This window comes from Athene cunicularia (genome assembly GCF_003259725.1).
Source record: "Athene cunicularia isolate RWA chromosome Z unlocalized genomic scaffold, athCun1 chrZ_part4, whole genome shotgun sequence".
NCBI classification, from domain to species: Eukaryota; Metazoa; Chordata; class Aves; order Strigiformes; family Strigidae; genus Athene; species Athene cunicularia.
The window spans coordinates 4,385,773-4,399,069 of NW_020799145.1; the positions used below are offsets into that span (position 1 = coordinate 4,385,773).

Below are 13,297 nucleotides of genomic sequence, written 5' to 3' on the forward strand. Positions count from 1 at the left end.
TTATTTCCTTGTTCTGCAGAAAAAAAAAAAAAAAAAAAAAAAAAAAAACAAAAAAAAAAAAAAACCCACCACAAAGTTCATGAAACACTCTGGGAGGCTCTCCAAGTTTATTGAAGGGGGGGAAAAAAAAGAAGTAATCCCCAGCATGTGGATTAGATGGCTCACTGAAGTCCTTTCCAGCTGTGTTTACTAGTCTTCTACTAAGACAGGTGGCCAGCTAAAACATTTTCATGTCTTCTATTGCTAAGTAATCAAATTCTGAGAAATATACAAAATATTAATGTGAAAGAAGAGGAAATGAACCCAACTAATTATCCTCTTATTGTTTCAGGTGACAATCTCAGAATATGTTTCTTGTTTTCCAGATATTTTATTTGTCTTTTCTGAATCTTATTTCTACTGTTCTGTTCTTATTTAGATTCTACCACATGAATTAATGGCCTTATTTTGGAAAGGAAGGAAAGCTGCTTAAATACTGATGTGCTCTGCACACTTTACAACTACTCTGCTCAGTGTTTATAATAAAAAATATAAAATACTTGGTGTTTTCTATTTCGTTGAATTACATTCCATCTTACTTGGCTATACAGTCCACTAAAGGCATTTTTAAAACATTTTTAATTAATTCCTTATATTCCACTCAAATATTTTTTATGGAAATAAAACTGGTTTATTTTTGCTTATTCTACCGAAAAACAGCTACACAGAAAGCAATATATGAAGCGAATAAACCATGATGTATTGCAAAACTAAACTGAATCAACACAGTAAACATGTACATGCCCGATTTTCCACTGTTTAGAACTCCCCTTGAGTGAAAATTTTGTGACCAGGAGGGGATAAATTGTGTAGAGATTATGATAAAATTTTTATGTTAATCCCTCTAGCCAATTACAGCTTTGCCTGCGTATGTTCTGAAAAGTGCAAATAGTTCTTGGTGCTAGGAGTTCACATTTAAATTCATGCATTTATTTCTTACATGATAGTAAATATACAAGCAAATAATTCCAAATTCCAAAACCTTTAAATATTTTTTGAACAAAAAGGAATTTAAAAAAAAATGCGTTTATATAAGAAATGCAATTCTTTTCTGCTAATGTAAATCTGACCTGGAAGCCAGGGCAAGCAATATTCCCAAATATTACTACAATTAACACAGAACACTTAAATATTTAGTCAGCTTTTAACAAGTATATCTCAGCTCATTAACACATAAAATGCATGTCATGACTGTTTTATATACAAATTATTCATCTTCCAAACAGCTGATTTCTTAATGCAGAAGTCTTTTTTTAACATTCAAATTAGTGACAAGACATGGTAAAAATTATACACTCTTAGTGCCACTTTTGGTATCCATTCTACAAGCCTTCTCCCATTTTCTGAGGTTTTTTTCCTCATGTTAAAGGTCAATCCATATTTGATATTAATTCTTCCTGCCATTGAAAGAGGTAATACTTGTTGTCTTAGTTCCCCCAAATAACCACTATCTTTTGAACAGATTATCTTCACTGTTTCCTTTAACTGAAGGTTGTAGATAGAAAGAGGAAACAGCTTTCTCTAAAGCATTTTCCTAGGTTATTGTTAAGAAAAGAATCAAAAGCAAACAAGTTTTACATTTCCTCTTCAGCAGCAGGAACTACAATGTCCCTTTCATCTCTCTCTGCAACAGTGGTAAGCCAATGTGGCAGCAGAAGCAATATCAGCCTAGGTCTGTTCAATGCACACTGTCACAAAAGGAGGTGGCTTGCTCTCTGGAGACAGCAATCACTGTTCAAATAATTTTCCCCCATCTCCTTCATAGGAAAGATAGCAGGCTGAACAGAAGCACATCCAGGCCCCCCCCAGTTAGATCATAGTAGTTTAGAAAACAGCAGTAGTAGTTTCCTCTTTAACAGCACTATACATAACCGATTTGCAAAATAAAAACTTGAAGAGACTGCTTCCACTAAATGATCCTCAATAGTCATAGCTATTTTGCTTAATCACTGATAATAAAGCACACATTGGGATCAGAAGTGAGGTTGAAATTAATGTTTTGCAGAGGAACAGAACAATGGACCTAATACCTCAAATCTCTGATTGCTGACTTTCTTTCCCTTTTTGTTCCAGACAATTTTAGGTCTTGGATCTCCTGTGGCTTGACAGATGAACGAGGCAACTCCTCCAGAAACCCCTGTCTGGTCAACAGGAGTTCTTGTAAACTTCGGTGGTGCTGAAACAAATAAAAAAACCCCAAAATTAATCTAAGTAGTAAACATAAAAAATAAGCCATGTCAATAGTTCAAAATGAAGAAAGAAGGAAATGTTTGTTTCTCCAGTGACAATATTCACCTGCAAAAGAATGCATTAAAAAAAATAACTAAATGGTCAGGAAAGTACTCATGGATTTTACTAGTGAAATTCATAGTAAAATGGAAATCTGACAGCATCAGAATAGCAAGATTACACATTATATTTTATCACCATTATAAACAGAAAATCCAATTTGTCTTCTGTTGCAAAATGAGTTCAATCAATCACCTGGAATAAGATCATGACTCATGACTTAGTGTTATGATCACAGGATGTCATGAAATAAGGATTCCCACCTTTGAGCCATTAAAATCAGTGACATTTAGGAGAAAGCATTTCTAAGTGTGCAGTGGTGGAGGCAAATGACTATGTATTAAGAGTCCACACAGAAAGGATTATAACACAAGAGAGATTTTTGCTTGGGGATAGTTTCACCTATAGCCCCTGTTTACTCCCAAACTATTCTACTCTGTTGGAATGTAGTGAAAAAAGATCCAACTATTGCAACAACAGGAGAGGCATAAGAAAATGGAGTAATCATTTTTAAAAATCCATTTCTTTTAATTAATTATTCTCTTCTACTTCTGCTAAAACAATTAAAATTAATTTATCAGGTGGAACAAAACTTTAAAACTTACACCAACACAAGAAATGACTTCCAAACATTTAATATAAAAATCTATGATTATGTGTTAACCACAGTACAGAAATGTTTAAAAGTTCCTATAAATATTCACACGTTCTCTTTCTTAGCTGAGAAATTTTTAGAGATCCAATACACTTTAAGATGCTTATTTGAGTGATACGAATACTTATGGACAATAAATGATAAAAAAATCCCGGTCTTTGCTATATAGTATTTCTCAGTTTTAGGTAGTTATATTTAGTCACTCTAACAGCTATTGCAATTCATTTTTGCTCTTATCTTCAACTTTCATCAGTCAGCTCCTTACTGTTCTCAACGTTTTTGCTCTTCACTTTCCTCTCTTAGTTCTGACAGCTACATACCTGTACTGTACTAGTTTTCATTTCTAAGTTGCTGCTCTTCACTTCTGATGTCTAACTCTTTATCCTGCTGAACTGCTCTTCCAAAAGACCATACTTGTCAGCATGTTCATTTAAATGTCAGAAACCCAGCAGACTACAAGTACACATCTATGTAACCCTGGAAGAAATCTCAAAATAATTTAAAATGCCAAGAAAATATGATGCGGTCATTATTATAAAACAAGATCAGTATGTTGCTGTTATCTTGCTACAATAAATATGAGAGTATGCAGATTGTCCTAAGTTTACAAAATTAAATGAATCTTTTTATACCCTACCCCTAATTTGTAACATACCACTAACAAAGATTTATTTTTTTTTTAATTCAGTAAAAATATAATGTTCCTGAAAAACTGCATTCTTTTTCCTTTAATAGAGATGTTAGATGAAATTGTTATTGCTCAACTTCTCAAAATGCTCAAGGGTACTTGAACTATCTGCTGTTCTGATTTTTGCTGGTGAACTCGTACCTGAAACCAAACACAACAGCAAATCTGATCAAAGCAAAATAGCATTACACTACAGCCATACGGAACTCACAGAAGAACTTATCTGATGTCAAGAACTGCCAAAGCCATGGCAAATAAACACATATATAGCAAGGAAACTAAAAATCCTTTCCCAAGACACAGGCTTTATGCCTGGATCACAGAAAAGATGAAAATATGTTCTGATGAAGAGCATCTGGGTTTTACCAAAACTACTAGCGTTGAATCCTTTTCTGTACATGTATTAACTCAGCGCTAAAATATGTAAAGAGACACGACTAACTGATATGATGATATTCTGTGGCACAAGTTGTGATTATGTGCCACCAAGTGAAAAATGATGTGCTGCCACTCTGTTTTTATTCATTTTGACATTTTGTGAATTCAGTGTTGAAGCTCAAACCAACAAAAGAAAAACACTGTGTGGGCAAGTCCACCAGCACAGAGTAACTATGTATAGTAGCTTATAGGCAGCTTTTAAATTCTAAATTTACATGTCACTCATACATTCAGTGACTGCCCAACTGATAATTTCAACATCAATAAAGTTAACTTACTTTCTTGAGACAAGGTCTGTTTTAGAAAATTTGCCAATTTTGCCATGCATGACAATGGTCAAAGAGGGAAAGCAACTGAAGTGCCACACTGTACATTCATTCCTGCAATGCTTTTCTTAACTATCTTGAGACCAGGAGATCTGCATATTTTTAAACAACAAAACAAAAGGAAGAAAAATTTACAAGCAAACACTGTGTTGAACTATGATAAATTAGCTCAGAAAAAAACCTCCAAACTATTAATTATGTCAGTGACCAGCTGGAATGCATGTAGGTCTGCCTGGGGATGGATGAGGAGGTGACCAAGAGCTTATGGGTCAGGATTGAGGGCAGGGACAGGTGACGTTATAGTGGGGGTCTGCTACAGGCCACCTGACCAGGAAGACTGACTGGATGAGGCCCTCTGTAGACAGATAGAAACAGCCTCATGGGGGACTTCAACGACCCTGACATCTGTGGAGGGACAGCACAGCAGGGCACAAGCAATACATGGGATTCCTGGAACCCAGTGATGATAACTTCAGTCTCCAAGTGACAGAGGAGTGAAAAATAAGAGGTGCTCTGATGGACATTGTTCTCACCAATGAGGAGGAGAGTGTGAAGGTAAAGGGCAACCGTGGCTACAGTGATCATGAAGTGGTGGAGTTCAAGATCCTTAGGGCAAAGAGGAGAGTGCACAGCAAACTCACTACCCCGGCCTTCAGGAAAGCAGACTCTGGCCTCTTCAAGGATCTACTTGGTATAGTAGCATGGGATAAAGCCCTGGAGGCAAGAAGGACCCAAGAAAGCTGGTTAATATTCAAGGATCAGCTCCTCCCAGCTAAGAAACAACAAATCCTGATGAAGAGGAAGCAGGGAAAAATGTCAGGAGGCTGCATGGATGAACAAGGACGTCCTGGACAATCTCAAACATAAAACAGAAGCCTATACAGTGTGGAAGCAAGGACAGAAAACATGTGAAGAATACAGAAAAAAATATCTGAGCACTCAGGAATCAAGTCAGGAAGGCCAAAGCCGTGACAGAATTAAATCTGGCCAGCGACGTCAAGGGCAACAAAAAAAAACCACCTTTTACAGGTATGCTGGAGATAAAAGTAAGACTAGGGAAAATGTGGTGCTCTCTGGAAGGAAAAGTCGCCCAGGATACAGAGAAGGCTAAGGTACTCATTGATCTCTTTGCCTCAGTTTTCACCAGCAAAGGCTCCAGCCACAGTACCCAAGTTGCAGAAGAAAAAGGTAGGGACTGGGAGAAGAACTGCCCACTGCAGGAGAAGATCAGATTTCACAGGTGCCTAAACAAGACAAAGTCAGCCCTTTGGAAGTCCATGGTGGCAGTTCTGTTGCCCCACCTCCTGGCGTCTCTAAGAAGAGAGAACTATTATTTTATGTTCACTGTGCCCTAGTTGGCCTCCAACCGCCACATTATCCACCAGTCCTTCTCTGTTCACAAAGAGGAGATCCAGCAGGGTTCCTTCTCTGGTTGGTTCATTTGAGACCATCTAAGGAACCTGAAGGCACACAAGTTCATGGAACCTGAGGAGATGCATCTGTGGGTCCTGAGGGAACTGGTGGATGAAGTGGCTAAGCCACTATACCTCATATTTGAGAAATTGTGGCAGTGAAGCTCCTGTTGACTGGAAAAGGGGAACTATAACTCCCATTTTTTAAAAGGGAAATAAGGAAGACCTCTGGAACTACAGGCCAGTCAGTCTCACTTCTATGCCTGGCAAGATCATAGAGCAGATCCTCCTGGAAACTATGCTAGGGCATGTGGAAAATAAGGAGGTAATTCACGGCTTCAGTAAGGGCAAATCATGACTTACAAATTTGGTGGCCTTCTACATGTAGTTGCACTGCTAGTGGACACAGGAAGAGCAACTGATGTTATATACCTGGAAGTGTGAAAATCTTTCCAATCTGTCCTGCACAACATCCTTGTCTAAACTGGAGAGACATGGATTTTATGGATGGACGACTCAGTAGATAAGGAATGGACTGGATGGCTGCACTCAGAGAGATGTGGTCAACAGTTCAATGTCCAAGTGGAGACCAGTGACAAGTGGCATTCATCAGGGGTTGGTACTGGGACTGATACCATATAACATCTTTGTTAGTGACATGGGACAATGGGATTGCGTGCATCCTCACCAAATTTGCCAGTGCTGGAGGGAAGGGATGCCATCCGGAGGGACTTTGATAAGCTTTAGAGGTGGGCCTGTGCAAGTTCAATAAGGCCATGCCCAAGAGCAATCCCAAGCAGGCTGGATGATGAGCGTATTAAGTGCAGCCCTGTCGGGAAGCACTTGGGAGTAGTAGTGAATGGAAAATTGAATACAGTCCCCAGTATAAGAAGGACATAGACCAGCTCGAGTGGGACTAGAGGAGGGCCATGAAAATGATCGGGGCTGGAACATCTCCATTGTGCAGCTGAGAGAGTTGGAATTGTCCCGCCTAGACAAGAGAAGGCAGCAGGGAGACCTTATAGAAGCCTTCCAGTACTTAAAGGGGGTCTACTGGAAAGATGGGGAGGGACTCTTTATCGGGGAGTGTAGGGATAGGATGAGGGGTGATGGTTTTAAACTGAAAGAGGGTAGATTTAGATTAGTTACAGGGAAGAAATTCTTAACTGTGAGAGTGGTGAGGCACTGGACCAAGCTGCCCAGAGAAGCTGTGGCTGCCCCCTCCCTGGCAGTGTTCAAGGCCAGGTTGGACGGGGCTCTGAGCAACCAGGGCTAGTGGAAGATGTCCCTGCCCATGGCAGGGGGGCTGGAACTAGATGATCTTTAAAGTCCCTTCCAACCCAAGTCATTCTGTGATTCTATGATGATTTTATGATTCTAACCAACCAACAGAAAACCCCCACCATATTCCACTATTAGGTTTTATGTTACTGCCAGTCACCATGACATCTACAGTTGACATGCTTTTACTAATACATAATATATTGTATTAATGACAACAATAATTTTAAAAAAAGATAAATAAAGGAGAACCCTTCCCTCCTTATCAGACACTCAGAAATTCTCTATTAGTGCAGTTCAGGTAAATACAAAAGTTTGCACTAATTTATACCGTGTGACAATTTACCTTTCCCATTGCTGTTAAACACAAAAGAAAAATAAAATCCCCTCCATCTCCAACACTCTGCAAACTGCAAAGCTGTTTATCAAATATTGCACATAGCAATATATATGAAACTAAAAATTTTACACCAAACCTAACTGGTTTTAGATATAGAACTAGTTTTCTGACAAATGACCAGAAGGATAATAATGACTGCATGTTTAATAGGTGTTGTGAGTATAAACTCATTTATGGTCAATAGAAGCTCAGACTATGGTGAAAGTAGCCAGTCAGCCATGGAGTATTCTGCAAGCCATCTTTTCATTATTCAATCAACATGTTCATCTTGTTGCATATAAATTGACCACCATCAGTGTAAGGATATGTGAAATCATAACTCAACAGAACCAAAAAAGTAAAGTAGTATTTGTTGCTTTTATCTTTCTAAAGGTTCTTAATTATAGTTTTACACAAATTATCCCCACAATTGATGTTGTCAGTTTCTTGACACTAATTCTGACCTAAGCTGCTAGGCACTCTGATAGCAAACACGATTACACTGCACACACAGTTGTGCTTATTAACATGAGGGCATTTTTGATCGAGAACTGACAGCTATTTTCAATCTCCCTTAACAAAAGCAGTGAAAGGTCCAGCAAAAACTCTCTGCAGCACACTTCATTAAGCACAGCAACAATCTATATGGGAACCTTCCAGTGCAATTAAATCTGAAAAAAAAAAACCAAAAACCAAATCAGTTGCAATAGGTTACCTACTATGATATCACAGCCTTTCACCACTTTTGAAACTCTGCTTGGTCACATTTCAATAAAACTGCAACTAAAATAACAGAAGGGCAATTAAAATAACAGAAGTATAATTCAGTTAAAATCAGCACCTCCTATTTCTGACTTGAACTCTCTTGTGGGCATCATCAAAATTGCAGCATTATTGGCTATTAAATGCAAGTAACACAGGGGTTTTTTACTTCATCTTATTTATCTACCAGTGCCTACTCAAGTATTCGTGCTGATACTGAATGTTGATACCTTGTCAAGGAAAAAATTTTACAGCAGAAGTTTTCTGTAACTTGGATTTATGGAGAGTACCACAAGCTTTGTTATCGAAGGCCTGAGGGTTTGCTGCTTGTTACACACTTTTCGATGCTCGAATGGCAATGATTGAGCTACTGCAAATGACACTAATCTAGGAAGGAAAACTGAATTTATTGGTACCACACCTTAAATATATTGATCTTTAATTTGTTTGTTTTAAGGAGCTTAAAACCTTAGAAGTAAGGCTGCTGCTTCAACAAGCAGTCAAACTGTCCCCCCAGGGGACACAGGAACTTCTGAAACAGAGATAGTTTAAAATTATCCAGGAAGCTGTCCTTTTTTGCATACTGAAGCTCCATAAAATATATTTATAACATGACACTAAGTCACTTAGATTGGAATGTTTCCATAGCTTTGCACAAGCATAAGACAGGTCTTCTCTTTTGCACTTCCACATTGTCTTTTCTAAGTTTAAGTATAACTCTGAAGTAGTGAATGGAATTAACATTCAAATTTCATCATGTTATGGAATTATGTGTTTTAACTTTGCTTTTCTATACCCTGCGCTGTGCTTTGAAGACTTGTAATAGTCTTCAAAGACTTTCCTCTGCACTCAAAAATGTCTGACAACATGGTTTTGAATTTAGTAGTTCAGCTCCCTTCTTTCCTCAGCTACTTAGAGCTGTTCTTTTATAGAGACATTTTTATGGACATAAGTCTTCTAATTAAGAGATGAATATGAGGATAAAACTTCACCTTCTTTAAAGGAAAAGTGAGAGCTAATGGAACGTCCAAGTACAGCAAGCTCAGCATGCTGACCTACTATGGACAAATATATAGAAAATTAAGACCTTAGCATATTTCTGCTTCTAGACCATCTATTTGGGGTGTATGGAAGTTCCTAGTATACTATAATTCATTTTATGATTAATCTTTATCATATACTTGAAATAGGAAAAAGTTTCTGAAATCAGAATAAAAATTTCCAAAAATCGTATTCTATCATATCCTTTGTCAGCCATTCATAGCAAGTGTGACTAAAGTAACAAAGACATCAGAAAAAATTAAAAACACTAAGATGCTTCTTTCAAAAGTCCCATTTAGTTGTAAATTAACATATACTGATGTTTCAGGAGACTCCTGAAAAATTACATTATTTCTTTGGTTGTAAAGACTTGGTTTGTAGCAATATAAACTCAAAGATGATACAGTCACAACCGTTCCCATAGAACTTTTTTATGTGACACTCAGAAATGTAGGTTGAGCACAGGGTAAACAATGTGGTCTGGCAGGTGCCTGTGAACTTCAGGATACTCCACACACACTATCACAAGAATCACTGTCACTTCGTGTAGAGCCCCTGTGTATTACTGGTATGGTGACATCAAGTTTCAGAGGGGTATGTGACTGTACTCATTCCTAGTTATAAATTCTGAAGACATTATTTGCATGCCAAATTATGCACTCAGAAAATTCCCACATGGGATGAAAAAGAAAACAAAACAAATATTAAAAAATACCCTTTATTCACCCCATATCCCACTTTGCAGTATTCATTGCATCCCACTGACTTATCAGGAGCTGCTATATATTCTAAGTAAACGGGTCATAAACTGGTTCACATTCAATAATGGTGAAGGCTCCTGTCCTGGTAAAAATGAACAAATAGGCAAATGTTGCATGTAATCTCAGCCCGATACTCTGTAGATACATTACAAATTACATCAGTTATTTTTCTTTTCAAAATTCCTCTAGGAGTTAATATACAATAAAAACTATTTTTTATATATGTAATATAAAAGCTTTTTGTGCTCATTTATTAAAAAAGAATTTTCAAAGCATACTCATTTATAGAATTCACTGCTAATTTACTCATTAATCATAATTTATGACATCCATTAGACATCATTGGTATAAGCAATTGTTTTGTCTTAATTCTAACCTGCACTTACAGTGGACCTGTAAATTGGCTATGTAAGAAAGTTAATTAGCTTTTTATTTCTGTAAGGATGAGTGACAATTTGTATTCATTAAATCTGCATAAAGAAATCCCAAAGTTACCAACTCATACGTTCCTAAAGGAACTTGTCTGTCAGTCACAAGCTGGTGAAATTTTCTGCTTCTCACTTTAAGCATCTTAAAACTACATCATCCTTACATCCTTCAACAAGAAGAATAGCAACAACACAATCTTCAAATGACATCATACTCTGAACAGCTGATTAGTTTTATTATCCTGTGAATGAACATTACCTGGTTTTCATCTTTGAACTACTAATGTAATCCAGCTATGCCAACTAATTCCAGCTGAAGACCTTAATCCATTTGGTTCACAGAAGTTATTTGCAGGTACACAGGTTTCACATAATGCTGGGTGAAGGCAACTAAGGTATTACACTTTACAGGTGTCATAACATCTTCTTAAAAACACACCCCTACAACAATGCTCATAAAACATTTATAATACATTCAAAACATTTATCTCCACACCTCCTTTCTGATACTTGTATTCTAAAACCAAAAGCACACAGAAGAAACAATTATGTCAAAGAAGTGTGGAGTTGTTGGGATTTTTTCCAATTTATTGGTCATCTCCAGTTATCCAGCTTTCAATCAGCCAGCATATACCTATCCTACAAATGTAGAATGATTCAGAAAAAAAATTATCACTTCCTGATTTCTCAGGGAAAACATTAAAAGTCAAGCCTATCTTTATGTTTCCAAATTCTCTGCAATGCACAGTGTCAGGTTACTAGGTTGACCACTGGTTTTATTCTTCCCTGAAATACAAAATCAAAAGAAATAAAATTAAGGCCTTACAGGTAGAATAGGTAGGTTACATTTCCTAATGTTAAAATAGCACATTCCTAATTTGTACCTCTAGACTGTGCAAAACCTTGCTACCAGCTCATTTCATTGTGGATTATGTATGCTTTTTTAGAGACAGACATTATCTTAGCCCTAGAGACATGGGAGGAATACAAACCAACACAGACAGCAGCAGACATTTATTTGCCAACTAACATCTTTCCCACACACACTCCCATACTCATTTACAATTTATAGTAACTGGGGAAAAGAAAAAGGCTTTCACAAATATGAAGAACCTATGTGAAAAACCTGTAAAAAAGCCTTTTATTAGTGTTATAGACCAATACATTTATACCCTAAGTAGGACAAAGCCGGAGAATTTATTGTTGTGCTTTTTCTGTTAAAACTATTGTTGGCAATCTGATAACCACTAACTTTGTTTCATGACAAAATATTCAGACATTTACTGTAAAACTGAGACCAGCCATTAGCTGCTGCCTTGGCAGAGTGCTATTTTGCTAAGCCTACAGGAAGCCAGGGCTGATGGGCCATCAGAGTCAGCCTCCCTGATGATCTGAACAGAGAAGACTCCTGAAGACAAGACCTACTCCCACTCAGGTCTCCTCTTGCCTTCAACCCTCAAGTTGCACATGTAGCTTTACCTGCCGGTACTACACACTCATTACGTAACTACAAACTTTAACCTTCTTTTACATATCACTACATAAAATGAAACAGTTTTACACATTTGTTTCCAATCTCCCCTTATTTACTCCAGTGTCGCTTCTATTGTTTCTATATAAGAATTCTGGTTTATGCTAGTTTAAGAAAATTGGGATGCTTAAATCTAGTATTAGATTCACCTGAACACTGGAAGATGTAGGCATAGCATCAAGCACCAACTATGAAGTAAATGCACAGGAGGGCAAGAATTCTCTTTTTTTTACTCATGCCTATAGAAATACAAACACTGTAAACTTAAACACTGTAACCCAACTGCACATTTGCCTTTAAGTTATACATCAGGACATATGTTCAAATGCACAAGACAAACCAAAATAGGTATAAGCTTGTGTATATACATAGTATTTATCACATACAGTATATGTAAAGTATGGGTGGGACATAATCTACCAGTTAGAAAGGGGAACTTGCTAGTTAATCCATCACTAAGCCTTCTTCCAGCAGCAAATGAAAAGCATAAAGCCTCTTGAATCTAAACGGTTAGTGATGAGCACCACTTCATCCCCCAGAAACATTACATAACCTTGTCATATTCACTAATTTAATGAAAGGAAATGCCACTTCAAAGCCCTCTACTGCTTCTTTTTCAAATTTTAGTATCGTCAGACTGCATATGAATTATTTGGTAACTGAGAATTTACACTCCTTTTCAATGTGCAAAGTAGAAGCAGTGGATATTAAACTGCTAGGCAAGCTGATCTGTTTCCAAAGGAGTTTTGCTCTAACAGAAAAGGAAGAATAATGAGATCCTACAGGTAAAAGTTTCAATTAGTAACTGAGAGTATCTGAGTTACAACTAGAGAGATGGCCTCTACACTGCTGTTTCATTCTTACTAAATCTCTCAAAATATAGGTACCAAAAACAGGAAGAATAACACTGGGCCACATTAGCAACAGAGTGAAGCTTCTACTCATTTATTATTTACTGAAACATAACAAAAATCATACTTGGCCATTTATACACAAAGCAGATTGCTGATTAGCAACTGTGAAAGCAAAATCACCTATCTAATGATAAGACTGACTTTAAGAGAAAAGAAATCATCAAACTTTATATAATAAATATGGTTTAGTGTTAATGCCTGACAAGAAACCCATATAAGCAAATACGCTTAACCCATGTTCAAGCAGAAGAGAAATTAAAAGTATTCTGCCTGGGAACAAACCACATGATTTTCTTTCATCTATCATCTTTATTTTCCAACACTGAAGGCAAACTGCCTTGTTACCAATACCC

At 37.1% G+C, this 13,297-nt stretch overlaps 1 protein-coding gene across 39 annotated transcripts in view; it reads right to left on the reverse strand.

Annotated features, from left to right (window-relative positions):
- The window catches only part of PTPRD (protein tyrosine phosphatase, receptor type D), a 468,274-nt gene that overhangs the window by 214,804 nt on the left and 240,173 nt on the right, over positions 1 to 13,297 (reverse strand). For 20 of the 39 annotated variants that reach the window (XM_026866833.1, XM_026866835.1, XM_026866834.1 and 17 more), the window contains exon 3: positions 2,067 to 2,215. In XM_026866833.1, the coding sequence (XP_026722634.1) occupies positions 2,067 to 2,215 (149 nt within the window). The remainder of the gene's footprint in view (positions 1 to 2,066; positions 2,216 to 13,297) is intronic. The other 19 variants (XM_026866869.1, XM_026866870.1, XM_026866871.1 and 16 more) reach the window with 1 other exon arrangement.